The sequence below is a fragment of the Peromyscus californicus genome, unplaced genomic scaffold (assembly GCF_007827085.1).
Source record: "Peromyscus californicus insignis strain IS unplaced genomic scaffold, ASM782708v3 Scaffold_10__1_contigs__length_136768540, whole genome shotgun sequence".
NCBI lineage: Eukaryota > Metazoa > Chordata > Mammalia > Rodentia > Cricetidae > Peromyscus > Peromyscus californicus.
In genome coordinates this window covers 42,500,303-42,514,708 of record NW_026294391.1, presented here as the reverse complement: position 1 = coordinate 42,514,708, position 14,406 = coordinate 42,500,303, and the positions used below count along the sequence as shown (strand labels likewise).

Sequence of the window (14,406 nt, the reverse complement as noted above, 5' to 3'; positions counted from 1 at the left end):
TTCTTCACAACCCAAATACTATATTATCAATCTTGCTTGTTTAGCATGAGGTTACATGATAAACAAAAGCAGAAGTTCCATCCTGCAGAAGTAATAGATTTTTAGAGTTTCAAACCCAACAGGAAAAATAGGTAAAATGCATGAAATAAGAAATAGAAACACAGAAATGCAGTTGTTACAAAACATATTGTAAAGTAATCGTTTACTGATCAAATGTGGCAGTTGCTCTTCTGCAGAGAAAAAAGTACACAATTATTAGGAAAGTACCTGAAACGGCTTAGGTAATATAAGCAAAGCTGTTTTGCAGTTTGACTGTAAATAGAAATAGAAAGTGTTGTGCTTTATACTGCCCAGTTGGGAAGCCATTACATAGAGGGACTCTTAAGCATTTAGAAGATGGCCAGTAGAACCAACTTAATCTCATGTTATGTTTAATAATAATTAAATATGAATACACATCTATGACTGGTAGCTATCTCATCAGACAATCCAGACATGGATGATAATTTACTTCATTTTTTTGTTCAGCTGGGCAAGCTATTAGACAACTAGGCCAAAATACAAATGATCACATGAAGAGTGTTCTTGTTTCTATTTACTCATAATAAAGTCTATAACATTACAAAGTAAGGGAAATTATAGAAAAAGCTTCTACAGTTTAGTCTGGACTCAGGACAGCAAACATACAGTGTAGGTTTCTAATATGAAGGATTAGGAGTCAACTGAGAATCACAGAATCTGTGACAATGACCACAGCAATCATCAGGCCCAATTGGCCCCTTGTCACTATAACCTCATACCACCAGTCCATTACTTGAGTGGTAATTCTTCAAGAAACTTAATGTTGTCTAATGCAACTCGCTAGTTTATCTTTCCATTCTTGCTGTGGCAGATATTCTCTATTGACTGGTCAACCTCTCAGCCACAGGAAATTATTACATAGCACAGCTTTAGTCCTCAAGTTTCTGAAGAATCATTGCTTTCTTGAAGCAAGCATTATCCTTTCTGCTCTCTTCTTCCTGCTGGAATATGCATTTCTGAGGAAATGCCAGGAAGAATATATAAGTTTCTGAGTTGATACTGCTGGGACACTGAATCCTTTTCAGTACTTGCCTACTTCTGACTGCCTCATTATAAAAGACCAATAGACCTCTTTTTGATATACTTCTGAAAGATGTACTGCGATTTGGAGCTGAAAAGCAATCTCAGAAGATATGGTTTATTTCATTGTTGAGTTACTTTCATAAGGGAGTAGATGGAATTTTTTCTTTAATTTGTTTCTATTTTCACACATGTATATAGGATGTGTTCTGACTACTCTGGCTCCACAACATCTCTTATCTAACTTTTGCCTCTATCAACCATCTCTCCTCCCTACCAGTCCCTTTTCCATCTTTATTTTGTTTGGTTTTGTTTTGAGATCCAGTGAATTTAATGAGGCACACCTATGTGACCCTAGGTTTGGCATTCTCATTTAGAACCTGGTGAGCTCACCAGTGTTTTTTCCACTTACCTATGTAATCAGAGCAGGTTTTAGGAATAGTTATTGTATACTGAGCTAAGTGCTTGGTAATATAATGGTGGACAGCAGCTAATGTATATTCAATAAAGAGTCAACATTCTCAGAAAGCAAAGATCTGCAAATACTTAAACATAGTGTCATGAGATAAAGACTAAAAGAGCATGGGATTTTTATGACTGACATAGAAGACTTCCTGAAGCAATTAGCATTTAAACTAAGACCTGGATAATGAGTAGAATGTAAGCACACAAAGAACAAAGAAAGTGTACCAGTCAGCAGGTACCAGAGAAGAGAAAACATAGCTAAAAGGAAATGAAAATAGGTCACCATCAATTGTGTGAGGGCATGTGGAGAAGGAGCCAAGTAGAGCAATCAATTAGACTAGAATTTTAAGGCAGGTCAAATCTTAAGGCAGTCCACATAGCATGGACTGTGCTTAAAAATCAACAAATATAGGGGGTATAGCTTATGGGAAAAGTACAAGCCTAGCATGCAGAAGAATTTTTATTCCATTCTCAGAATGAAAAAAGACAATGAATAAATTAGAAATATCTTTAAAATGGGGAGGTAAGAATTCAATGAGTCTGAAAAAACTACCCCAGAGTCTACATAAAGAGTGGGTTAGAAAGTAAGAGGACTAGAGGTGAATCAATTTAGGTGAGTGATATGGTCATTTTCATAATTTCAACAAGAAATAATAGTAGAAGAGAAGAGATGGAGAAAGGAGACTGGGGTTGAAAGCTATTTAGACAGTAAATGGCTTTCCTAGAGCTTAACAATGATATTTACAGAGGGAAGAATCAAGCATGACTCTAGATTCCTGAAATGAACAACTGAATGCAGTGCAGGGTTCATTGGTTAGGAATCATAGGGGAAAAATTGTTCCATTTGGAGAAAAAGCTTGGCGGAGGGCAAAGACGAGTTCAATTTGGATCTATTCAATTTCAAGGTCTTGTGGGAAATTAAAACAAAAAGTAAACAGTAGGACATACAGGTCAAATCCAAAAAGAATTTCTTCAGCTGAAAATGTTGATAGTTAGTCGTCATCAAACTGAAAACACACATGGATCCACTTCACAAAGAGTATACGGAGCTAGAGACAAAAGCAGGGTTGATACTTAAGGCATGCATTAAAACCAGCTTGGTGAACTGTAGATTGTGCATGGGCTGAGAATATAAACTGAGATAAAAAATTTGAATCAGTTTTACACATTAGGTAAGTAATTTATTCCTTCTAAAGGTGGTAGTTCTTAAGAACTGAAGCCAACTGAAGCTAACAAACATAAACCAAAAGCCATTTCCCCAAAGAATCCAAAGACTTAACTAACATGAAGAAAGACCTGAGACAGCTACGTCATTATGGATCATGACATTATGGAAAAAAGGGTGTGTGAGAAATCACAGTGTAAATAAGAATAGGCCAGCCCCCAAATCTCTATTTTTTTTCCATTATGAACAAGCTTTCCTCTTAGCCCATTACTAGTTTATATTCCATAAATTCACTACATTAACACTTGTACTTAAGTCCCTTTCCCAAAGAAGCTTCTGTTTGAGAAGCCTTGATTTTTTGTGCTGAGATCTAATGGTTGACTTTCTAATACCAATTGGTTTCATTTGGATACTTCTTTCCAAACCTACTATGTCCTGGTTAACAAAACAGTTAACACATCAGCAATTGCAAAAGACTGACTCTAGACCTTGTCCTGAGAGCAAATAGGAACTAGACCAAAGTTTTCCCCCAAATATTGGCCCCTTATTAAAACTTGTTCTTTTTTCACTGGGGTCCTTTTGATAGGGTTCTAGCGTAACTTCTCAACTTTAGATTGAATCTCCTTTCTGGAAATCAGTGCTCTATTTCTATGGTCACCAGCTTAAATCAAGCTCCCCAGGAATTTTCACTTTCCATCTCTAGTTCAGGTTTGCATATAAATAGCTAATCACTCCTAAGACTTTTGCCTCATAGTTTAAAATCTTTTTACTTTCCCCCTCCATGCTAACATTTTTCTCCAAATTAAAAATGCCTAACAGAGTTTTCTAGTAATTCATGAGATTTACCTTTCTCTGTCATCCTGCTATTTTTTTGCTTATGTTTTCATGCACAATTAAAAATAAGAGCCCAACAATAATTAATCTATAAGAGCACACTTAAGGTAAAACTTCATGCAGAAAGAATCATGATTCTACAAATATTTACCAACTCCTTATATAATCTGCTTTAGGATGAGCAGTTGTGTCAAAGAAAAGAGACAATTTTAGCCTTCATGGTCTTTAGACTAATTTGTGTGACAAATACAAAATAATTAATTACGAGATTCATGTTTTATTAATAATTTGAATACGTATCAGTGTAAGAAAAGCACAAAATAATTGATGAGAAGATCAGACCTAATGTGAAGAGGTAGTATCTCTAAAATGTGAAGAGGTAGTATCTCTAAGAGTTGTTACTTTTTGTTATGCTTTGCATATCAAGTCTTGATTGGTAGCTGGTGAATCCAGCAATTGAGAGCTGATAAGATTACAGAGGCTCTGATTTCATCAATGGGTCAACCACTCATTGGTTCAAACTTTGTTGGCATTAGATGAAGGAGGTAGAAGCATTCAAAGCTTGGCCTAAGTAGAGGAAGTAGCTCACTCAACATAAGATCTCATGCGGTATTTCGTCTCTGGTCCCTTCCACTGCTGTTCTCTCTCTGCTTCCTAGGCACTAGAATTTTGTTTTTGACTAATTGCTTAGCTCCATCATTGTCTTTGTTATTGGGGGCAAATCATTTCACTTCACCAAATTCCAGCCTTCTTCTCATTAAAACAGGACAGCAAGCCAAGCTTTTGAGTTGCATTAGCATTTGTCATCTCGTATTATCCCCAAGCTGTAGTTTAATAGAATGGTGTGGTCCATCTGGGGTCACTGCCCCTTCATTATAGTTAACACATAGTTTGACATATAAAGCAGCTCTTACCTTTTATTAATGGTTCCCCAAGAAGCATTGATATTCTCTGTTATCATGTGTACTTTTCTGGTATCATCTGCAGAATAGTCCCGAAGAAGTTTCAGTGCCAAATCATTCGCCACATCTACATTTAGCTGCCATTGGTGGAGGTCTTTGGCCAACTGCTATAGGTGTGTACAGGAAATAAAATTAATGTCACTTTTTATCCAGTGAGGTTCCAGGTGGGATATCTTTAAATATTTCATAAAGAGTTACTGATTCTTCAGGTCACAGCGTGTCTACATAATTGTTATGAACGCATCACATGTCAGTCTTCTATGATGATGTAAATTACCATGCTTTTCACAACAAAATTTCAAATGCAGGATCTTAAGCATTAATTCATTTCAGGTATTTCAATTTAGTACCAATAAATTGGGAATAAAATAAGCTTAATTTTCTTTATAACAAGAGAGAATAAAGTATAAAAGACTCATTTATAATTGCTTAGAATATGACATATAACAAAATCAGGTGTACTTTCCTGGTATCATCTGCAGAATAGTCCTGGGGAAGTTTCAGTGCCAAATCATTTGCCACATCTACATTTATCTGCCACAAAAAAACATGCATTTCCTCTCTTCATTAACTTGTTGAATAGTTTATGTAATTAGTGCCATCTACTGGCATTTAACAAACTCTGCATACAGAAAATGCTGAACAAAACGAGTGCTGTTAACACCCAATTTCTGAAGGACTATAATACTTTAAAGATACTGCATTTAATATTCAAATACAAGTTAAGATATAAAGTTCTTTCTAAACCAAATAACTTATGTGTTTTTCTTTGTTTGTTTTTGATAACTGAGTGTAATCAATCTAGTCATTTCTTCACTGGAAAGAAGTCAATCAAGGTCATATGGAAGCATATCAAGCCAACACTGCCACATGTAGGCAAATCCATACGTTAAGACAGCATTAAAGTGTTAAGATGTTTATGTTTACTACAATGTGGAGAGCTAAGTTATTTGTGCATGAATAGAGAAATATGAACAAGCAACTAAATGAAGTGACAGAATAAAATAATTTGATAAAAGAGAGAAACTTAACTTTCAAGTAATATAACCATTAAATCAAGAAGGTGCAGTTTGATGATAGTAAATCAAAATTCATACCGGGGAAAACTAGTAAAATTCTTACATTCTAGTTTTGGAAACAATATGATAATTGGGCAATAGATACCAAGTGACTCCATAATAACATTTATCATACATTATCCTAATAAAATATTGAAGCAGATAAGTGTATTGTAAGATTAAAATATTTCATCAAAAGAGTAATTTTAATATTTACTGAGAGGATATTAGAAAATAACCAATAAATGTGCACACTAATCATGGTAAAGAGAACATGATTGGTCTGAGGCTGTAACTCAGTGGTAGTGTTTGTACAAATCACGGGTTCAACCCCCATTACCTAAACAAACAACAAAGACAACCATGAGCCAGGCTGTGGTGGCGCCTGCCTTTAGTCCGAGCCAGCACTCGGGAGGCAGAGCCAGGCAGATCTCTGTGAGTTCGAGGCCAGCCTGGTCTACAGAGAGAGATCCAGGACAGGGACCAAAACTACACAGAGAAACCCTATTTTGAAAATAAACAAACAAACAAAAAACAAAACAAAAGACAACCATGATTTTCTTATGGCAAAACAGAATACATTTTTAAAACTAAATATGAAAAGGGGAAATAGCAATTATAGAAATTCTGAAATTTCTGAAATTTCAGAAATTCTTCTGAAAGGAAGAAACATTTTTGGGTGGGTAGGGAATGGAAGAGGATCTGGCATGACTTGTGGAAGGGGAAGAATATGATCAAAATGTATTTAATTAAATTTTTTTATTTTTATTTTTTATGTATTTTATTAAGAATTATTTATTTATTTGTTGTATATAATAAAAATATATAAAAAGTTTTTGTGTGTTGGGTATTTGTCATTCTGTTTGGATACTGTGTGCATGTCTGTGTGTGTGTCTGGTGCTAAGGGATTCATGGAAAACTATGGTTCTATGAGCTAACCATCAAGAGCTCATTATCTCTGGGCTCTATTCTCTGTCCTTACTCTACACAGTAATTTAGATGGAGTAACCCTGGTAAGAAGTCTGCTTTTTCCAGTATCTCCTGTGAGCTGGTGTCTTATTGGATCAGGCCAATAGGAAACACTGGGATAAAGAAGAATAGCAGAAAGGTTGGGCTGCTCCAGTCTAAGAATTTCGGGCATGCGCTGTGCAGCTGTACCATTCATAGAGTTAGCATCAGATGGCTCTGGTTTCTGGGCCTTTGGAGCTCTGAGTCTTCAGGTTTTTAAGTGATAGTATCTTCCTGAAGTTGATAAATCTGGAGTTATCTATTTCCTGTTGTATTTTTCAGCTTCTTCACTAGCTATAGACCCAGTTCTCAGAATCATACTCCCTTTGTTTGAAATATCGTCTGTGGTTTCCAGACTCAATCCTGACAATATCAATAGAAAGGGATCTCACAGCAAATGATCGTACCTATAGTTCCACAGAGGTCATTGAATACACCAAGCATCAGTTTCACAAAATATAAGAATTTATATCTGTTCAGTCTCAGAAGAAGACAACCGTTTTGATCCTGAACATTAATTTCAGCATCTGGGTTTATATCTATTCTGGGCTCTTCCTCCATGCATTCCCTTTCTCTTTGTGTTCCAAGTTCTTCCTGCTCTGCAGGGTCATTCTCTGCAGCCCTCAAGCAACAGTGACTACCTCATCTTTAAACAACAGATTCTGAAATAGATTATCGTCTTTTCCTTTGCAGTTATACACTTCAGAAATTAAATATTCATTGCCTTCTCTTACAACTCATCACCATTCTGCCTTCACCATTCTAACAAAATTGTTCTGACAGACATCACTGCAAGAAAATTGATTATTATCCTAAATTCATCTTTTGAAGTTGCATCTATCTATCTGTCTGTCTGTCTGTGTGCTGTGTACTGAATTTAGTTCATCAGACTTGGTGATAAGCCCTTTTATCTGCTGAGCCATCTTACTGGATCTATCCTAATTTATTTATCTCTGCCTACAACTTCATCCCCTCCTATCTAACTCTGAAGTTTCTCTTACGGAAGGCTGAGTTTAGCTCCTTGCCTTAACACTGATCTTGACCTTGTAACTTGCTTTGCCTAATTCTAATGAGAAACTAATAGAAGGACCACAGGCTTAAAGTGTATTTTCAGTGCATATACTTCTCCATCACTATAAGACTGATTTGCCCTCAACCAGTTGAGGGAGAGGATATTCAAATGACATGTGGAGCAAAGCTACCAAAATAAATCTGAAGCCCCTCTCAAGTTGTAACCTCACGAACAGGCAATGCATACTTATTTTGTAGGATATTTGCATTTCAAGCTTGTTTGTTACTGAAACTTTGGTGGGAAGTAATTAACTGGTTGTTTTACCAATGGTCCATACCTTTGGGAAGTCAGAAGCTGTCTTTTAATTGATGTGCAGCAGAAGGTCCTGTGGACTACTCTTAGTTCTTTGGAAGTTTTTTCTTTTCTTTTCTTGGCTCTCTCTATTCTCTTATAGAATATAAGGTATTTTTCCCTTTCCTTTAAGTATTATTATTTATAACATTTGTATCTGATTCAATTGTCTACTCCTTACGATTTTCAATGGATTCTCAACCAGAGGAGAAAGGGGCTACATCTACCTCCAAAGTAGACACATACATCATGAAGTTCCTTTATACCTGAAACATCTACTTTCATTACTCTCTCCTTAATTTATGTCCTCATCATCTTTCGCTCACAGTTTGCAATAACAGTTATTTGACTCACTTTTTGTATATTCAAACTGGCCTTCCAATCTACATATAACTGCCCGAGATAATTTATTTTGCAATTGAAATGGTAACTTTGATGCTCCTAATTGTAAAATGTTTAAGTTTACATAAAGAATAAAATCCAGACTTTCCCTCTGCTAAGACAGACCGCAAACATAAGTAGCACACCTATGTATCTACTTTTAGCTTTTGTTAACTTTTCTTTCTTATTGCAATTTTACAATTGTTCAATTAACAATACAAAATTCTTAAAGTTAAGACACTTTTTCAAGATGGTAAAGTCAGTAAAAGACATCACAATAGTGCAGGTATTAGGATTCTTAGGATTCAATCCAGATGGATGACACATATTTGCATATAAATAAATGTAAGGAAAGTAATTGTATCTGTTGCAATTGAACTTTGAAGAACACAAAGCAACTTTCTCAATGATCACAGCATTATTGTAAATTTATTGTGCAAACTACAGTAAGATGTTCATAGAAAGCAGAAAAAGAACGTATTTGTTTTGGTTCTTTAAAAATTAAACAATTTAGCTATGAATATGGATTAATGTTCTATAAATCTTTATTGGGGAAATAAAATTAATTCCTTCCTTTCCTGTGTGAATTAAAATGACCTATAAAATCCTTTATGGATTTATGATAGAAATGTTAAAATATGTGCAAGGAAGCTATTTCGAATGTAAAGCCTCTCACAATTAACTCTAAGACTCATCTATTAAACCTTTGACATTACCAAACAATTCTGTTTCACAAGGTAACATTCTATACAGGATACTATTTAAGAAAATGGCCCTCATTTTCCAGCTTACTGGAAATGATTAATCTTTTCAACAGCTTTGAGGGCTACATACCAGTACTGCTACTTTTTTTGTCCTTTCAACAATGACTACAAGCTGAGAGCAGGCTAGTAAATGTGTTATCGGCCAACCCATTAGAGTTCCATTATTTTCTGTCTTACATGGCTTCATGTAATGAATTTTTATAATTAAACTAATGGCACACAATTTATTTTTCCCCTCTTTACTTTCAGGCCCCATTTCTCTCCCAGCTTCTGTGGAATAAGTTTTATACAAAAGGAAGAGAGGAGAGTCCTCCAAGTGCTTCATTACCTTAATTTCATTATGACATTTGGAAAGCATTCACTTTATTTGAGCTCTTGCTTTGATTTGCTGACTTCATTGAAAGGCTTAAGCAGTGTTGTAATTAACAAGTCATCCAGATACCCCAGGCTTCTAAGATAAGTCTGGTTGAGAGGGTATAAAATTGATCCAGTAGAAACTACTCCCAAAAGAACGTCAGAAATCCCCAGAATTCTCGTGTGCCACCATACTGTGTGCCACCACACCCTGATTTCTAGGTAACTTTTCAAATCCCATGAGCCTACTATGGGAGATTACATTCCCAAGTCTTTTTTGACATGAGATTACACAGCTATACTTTAAAAATCTAGAAAAAAAAAATCTGTAGTCATGTGTCAATATAATTTTAAAAGCAGATTTACCATTACATAATCTACCTATTAAACACACCCACTGAAGTGGTATACTTTGTTGCTTTTAGATTGAGTAACATCGATGTGTAGCCATTCCTACAATCCAATTTTGGAACAGTCTCTTCTCTACAAAATAAATCCTCATACTAATAATAGTAACTTTCCACTATCCATTTTCTTTATCCCCAGTTATTTCTTGTATTACATATAAACAGACAAAGACAATGTTATTTTCAACTGAGTTACATCAATTAGCATAATGACTTTGAGGTTTATCTATGCTATAGTATTAGCATCACAATGAATTTTTATCATTAATAATATTTCATTTTTGGATGTACCGCATTTTGTTTATGTATTCATTTGCTGATTGACAGATGGGTTGTTACGCTTTCTGAATATTATGGTTGGTACTACCGTGAACTTCTGTACACATTTTTTCTGTCTATTTTTATTCCTTCTGAGTATATATTTAGCAACAGAATGCTAATATTTATATTGTTGTAAACTGATGAATATTTTTCCATTTTTTCACAGTTTTTATTTATTTTGAGTTTGTTTTCTTGAGACAGGGTCTCATTACATAGCTGTCATGGAACTTGTTATGTTGACCAGATGGCCTTGAAATTTTAGAGATCCTTCTGCCTCTTTGTTCCAACTGCTGAGACTATAGGTGTGTACTACCACATCTGAACAGATCATTTGAAATTCTCATTAAATATATAAGGGTTCCAATTATTCTACATCCTTGTTAGTGCTTGTCATAGTCTGACATCTTTATTTTAGCTATTCTAATGAATATAAAGTGCTATTTCATCATTTTTCAATGAAATATAATTTCTCATCAATAGTGATAACCATATTATCATTTGTTTAGGGTGTCTATTTTGGAGAATTTTTCAATAAAATAATTTATGTAACTGGGTCATTTGTATTTTTTGTTATTGAGTTATTAGAGTTTATATATGTTCTTGAATATATTATTCATCACAGATATTATTTAAAATATTTTCTCCTTTCCTGTGGATTGTCTTTTAAGTCATTGGCATTGTTTGAAGGGCAAAAGTTTTAGTTTTGATCAAGTATAATTTTGTGTCTTTCATTTTATTACATTTATTTTTGGTGCTGCATCTAAGAAGATATTGCCTAACAATATTTCTACCCCTATACTTTCTTGAACTATGTTAAAGCTTTATTTTTTTATATGTGTGTAGCATGCAGATATGGGTATATAGCTTTGTACATGAATATGCAGTCCAGAAGATGGTGACCAGTGTCCTATTTTAACACTGCATTTATACATTTGAAATAGGGTCTCTCCCTGAATCTGGCTTGATTTTCTTGACTAGGCTAGAAGTCAGCAAGCCCCAGTGATACTTTCCATGATCCCTTCAAACTAGGTTGACAGGCAATTATTGGACACCCAGCTTGTTACAAGAATGCTGGTATCCATACTCTAGGAAACATGATTGCACAGTAAGTGACTAACTCCTGAGTCATCTCTCCAGCCCTTAAAGTTTTAGTTCTTGTGTTTAGTTTTACATTTCATCCTGGAATAGGTTATTTTTTCAAATCATTAAACTTTAATTATTTTTATTTAAATGTTTACTTTAAATTAACAAATGAAAATTATATAATTTATAGGATACAATGTGATGTATTGTTACTACTTTACGATAAATAACAATCTGCCATCTCACATAATGTTCATTTTATTTGTATTGGAGCATTTGAAATGTGGTTTTAAAAGCATTCAGAGACATAAAACAATTTATCATTAACCACATCAGCATATTGTGTAATAAACTTTGAGGATTTAATCATTCTTACTGAAAACTTGAGACATGATCTCCACAATAATACAGTAAACTTTTTGTAACCAATATTCTTATCTCCACTTGTGTAATAAGTTTGGAGTGATTGGATTCCAGATATAAATCCATGTGATATAATAAGATCTTTGTCTTTCTATACCTGTTTTTTTTTACTCAGGGTAAGTCCATTAAGTTCATTCTTGCTGTTACAAATGATGGAATTTATTTCACTGTGTTTTTTACCACATTATATTTATATATTTCTATTTTACTAATAAGTATATCATGTTGCTATTCATGGGATAAAATACCACCTAGTTTTAGTGGTAATCCTTTTAATATGTCATTGTATTAAAACTAAGAATATTATTCAAAGAGAAGTTTATTCTTTTTGTTATGATATATTTGTTTACTTGGAAAGTATTATTCTACTTTTGGAAGAGTTTGCAAAATATGGAGATGAATTATTCTTTGAAAGCTTGGTAGAATTAACTTGTAAAGCTATCTGGATTTGTATCTTTCATTGTAGGGAGACTTAAAACTGATGGGAGCAGGTGCATAGACCCATATTCAGATGTTAGGCAGAGCTTGTATCACTCAGCAGAGAAGGAGAAGGAAGGATTGTAGGAGCCAGAGGGGTCAAGGGTACCACAAGAAGATGGCCCACAGAATCAACTAAGCAGGACTCATAGAGCTCACAGAGACTGAAGCAGCAACCATGGAGCCTACGTGGGTCTGTGCTATGTCCTCTGCATATATGCTATGGTTGTGTAGCTTGGTGTTCTTGTGGGACTAACAGTGGGAGTGGGCAGGTCTCAGACTTTTTTTCCTGCTCTGAGGATCCTTTTCCTCCTACTGGGTTGCCTTGTCAAATCTTGATATGAGGGTTTGTGCCTAGTGTTATTGTAGCTTGTCATTTGTGGTTAGTTGATATCCCTTAGAGGCCTTCTCTTTCCTGAAGGGAAATGGATAAGCCGTGGATCTGTAGAAGAGGGGTGCCGAGGGGGATGACTGGGAAGAGTGCATGGGAGGGCAAACGGCTCTCATGATGTAATGTATGAGAGAAAATAAAAGAAAAAAAACTATCATTCCCTTTTTTTATTACAGGTTCATTGTGTTATTTCTCTAGTTGTTCACAATATTCTCTATATTCAGTTTTATTTCCATAAAATTCATAGCAGTATTCCCTTTAATCGCTAAGATTAGTAATTAAGTCTTCTTTCTCTGTTTTTTAAATTATTTTTATCAAAAAGAGTTCTTTCTGTTGCACATAGACACAGTTCTAAATCTTCCTGTCTTGAATTTACTTTCTTCCTTTCATTATTTTCACTACAAAACATCGATTATTTCTGATAATAGTAGGATTTTCTTCTTTAGTAGTTCCAGTGATAGAAAACTTGGTTATTGATTGGAAATTTTTTCTTCTTTTTTTCCACACCAACACGTAATATCACACATTTCACTCTTCAGAAGTCTAAGTATTTTGTGTTTTTATTTCCATATTTCTCAAGGTAGTTTTAATTTTAATTAGATTTGTTTTCTGGACCAGTTGTTACATTAGGATGCATATATAATATTTTTATATTTGTAAGCTTATCAATGTATTCCAGCTATTTATATTTAATTTTATTTCATAGTCTCCAGAATTTAATCTGTTTTAATGTGGACTATCTTGCTGTCTTGGAAAGGATTTATTGTGCAATGGATAATAATGTGTATTCTGCTATTATTGTGTAGAACATTGTAGAGATGGCTACTATAGTTTGTAAAATTCTAGTGATTTTCAAGTGTCTCTCCTTATTTATCTTTCCAGATACTTAATTTGGTATTAGAACTGGGAAACAGTCAGCTATATTTTGTTGAATTATCATTTTATTTTTGTCAGATTTTGTTTTATGTGTTTTCATGTTGTTTTTCTTTTTCTCAGGCTGGATTATATCTATTGGCCATTCATCATGGTGATTTCTTCCCTATGGCTGTTGTGCTTTCAAAGCCAGTATTTATTTGGTTCTTTTGTATAAATTTTATGCTTATTTTGCATATCTACTTATGAAGGCATGCTGAATGAATATGACAGAGCTTTTGAAGTCTCCATATGGACAACTCAATCCCCAGATGCCCATTTAAAGTTTTTTCTTAAACCGTTCCCATTGAGCATCTTATCAATGTAAGATGCCTTGTTAAATAACTGCTATGGAATGATATGAACAATGAACAGGAATATATGACTTCTTCTGGGGACTTAGCTATATGTCAGGTCAAATAAAGACTAGATTCTGTACATAGGTTTGTTTTTAATTTATTTTTCCCAGGGAGCTGCAAGACAGGTCAAATAGTGCCAACACTCTTAGAATTAAATGTGGCTTTCTTAGGAATACCAATCCTGTCAATCTTGGTGGCTATAAGACTGCTGGTTTTCATAGCTACCAGTGGCTCCAAGGCCACTGATCTTCAAGACTACTGTGGAGCTGGAAGAAAATGACAAGAAAATATAAAAGCCTCAAACTCTTGCTGTTCTTGTGGAAGTATAGCACTTCAGAGATTATAATCTTTGGTTAATTTTTTGATTTTCAGCAAAGAGAATATTCAAACTGTTTTCCAGAATTTGTTTTTGTGGAGGAGTGGATTTCTAGAATCATCATAGTGTATTTTCAAATACTGAATAAATTAAGCCATGAACAGAAACTTAGGTAAAATAATGATGTGATCAGAGCATAAAGGAATGCAAGACATGGTAACTCTGCCTTAAATATGTGTGTGGGTACCAGAGGAAAGTATCC

At 34.5% G+C, this 14,406-nt stretch overlaps 1 protein-coding gene across 11 annotated transcripts in view; it reads right to left on the bottom strand.

Annotated features, from left to right (window-relative positions):
* Positions 1–14,406, bottom strand: part of Dmd (dystrophin) — a 2,242,690-nt gene that overhangs the window by 533,393 nt on the left and 1,694,891 nt on the right. For 9 of the 11 annotated variants that reach the window (XM_052732199.1, XM_052732319.1, XM_052732309.1 and 6 more), the window contains one exon: positions 4,480–4,634. In XM_052732199.1, the coding sequence (XP_052588159.1) occupies positions 4,480–4,634 (155 nt within the window). The remainder of the gene's footprint in view (positions 1–4,479; positions 4,635–14,406) is intronic. The other 2 variants (XM_052732151.1, XM_052731886.1) reach the window with 1 other exon arrangement.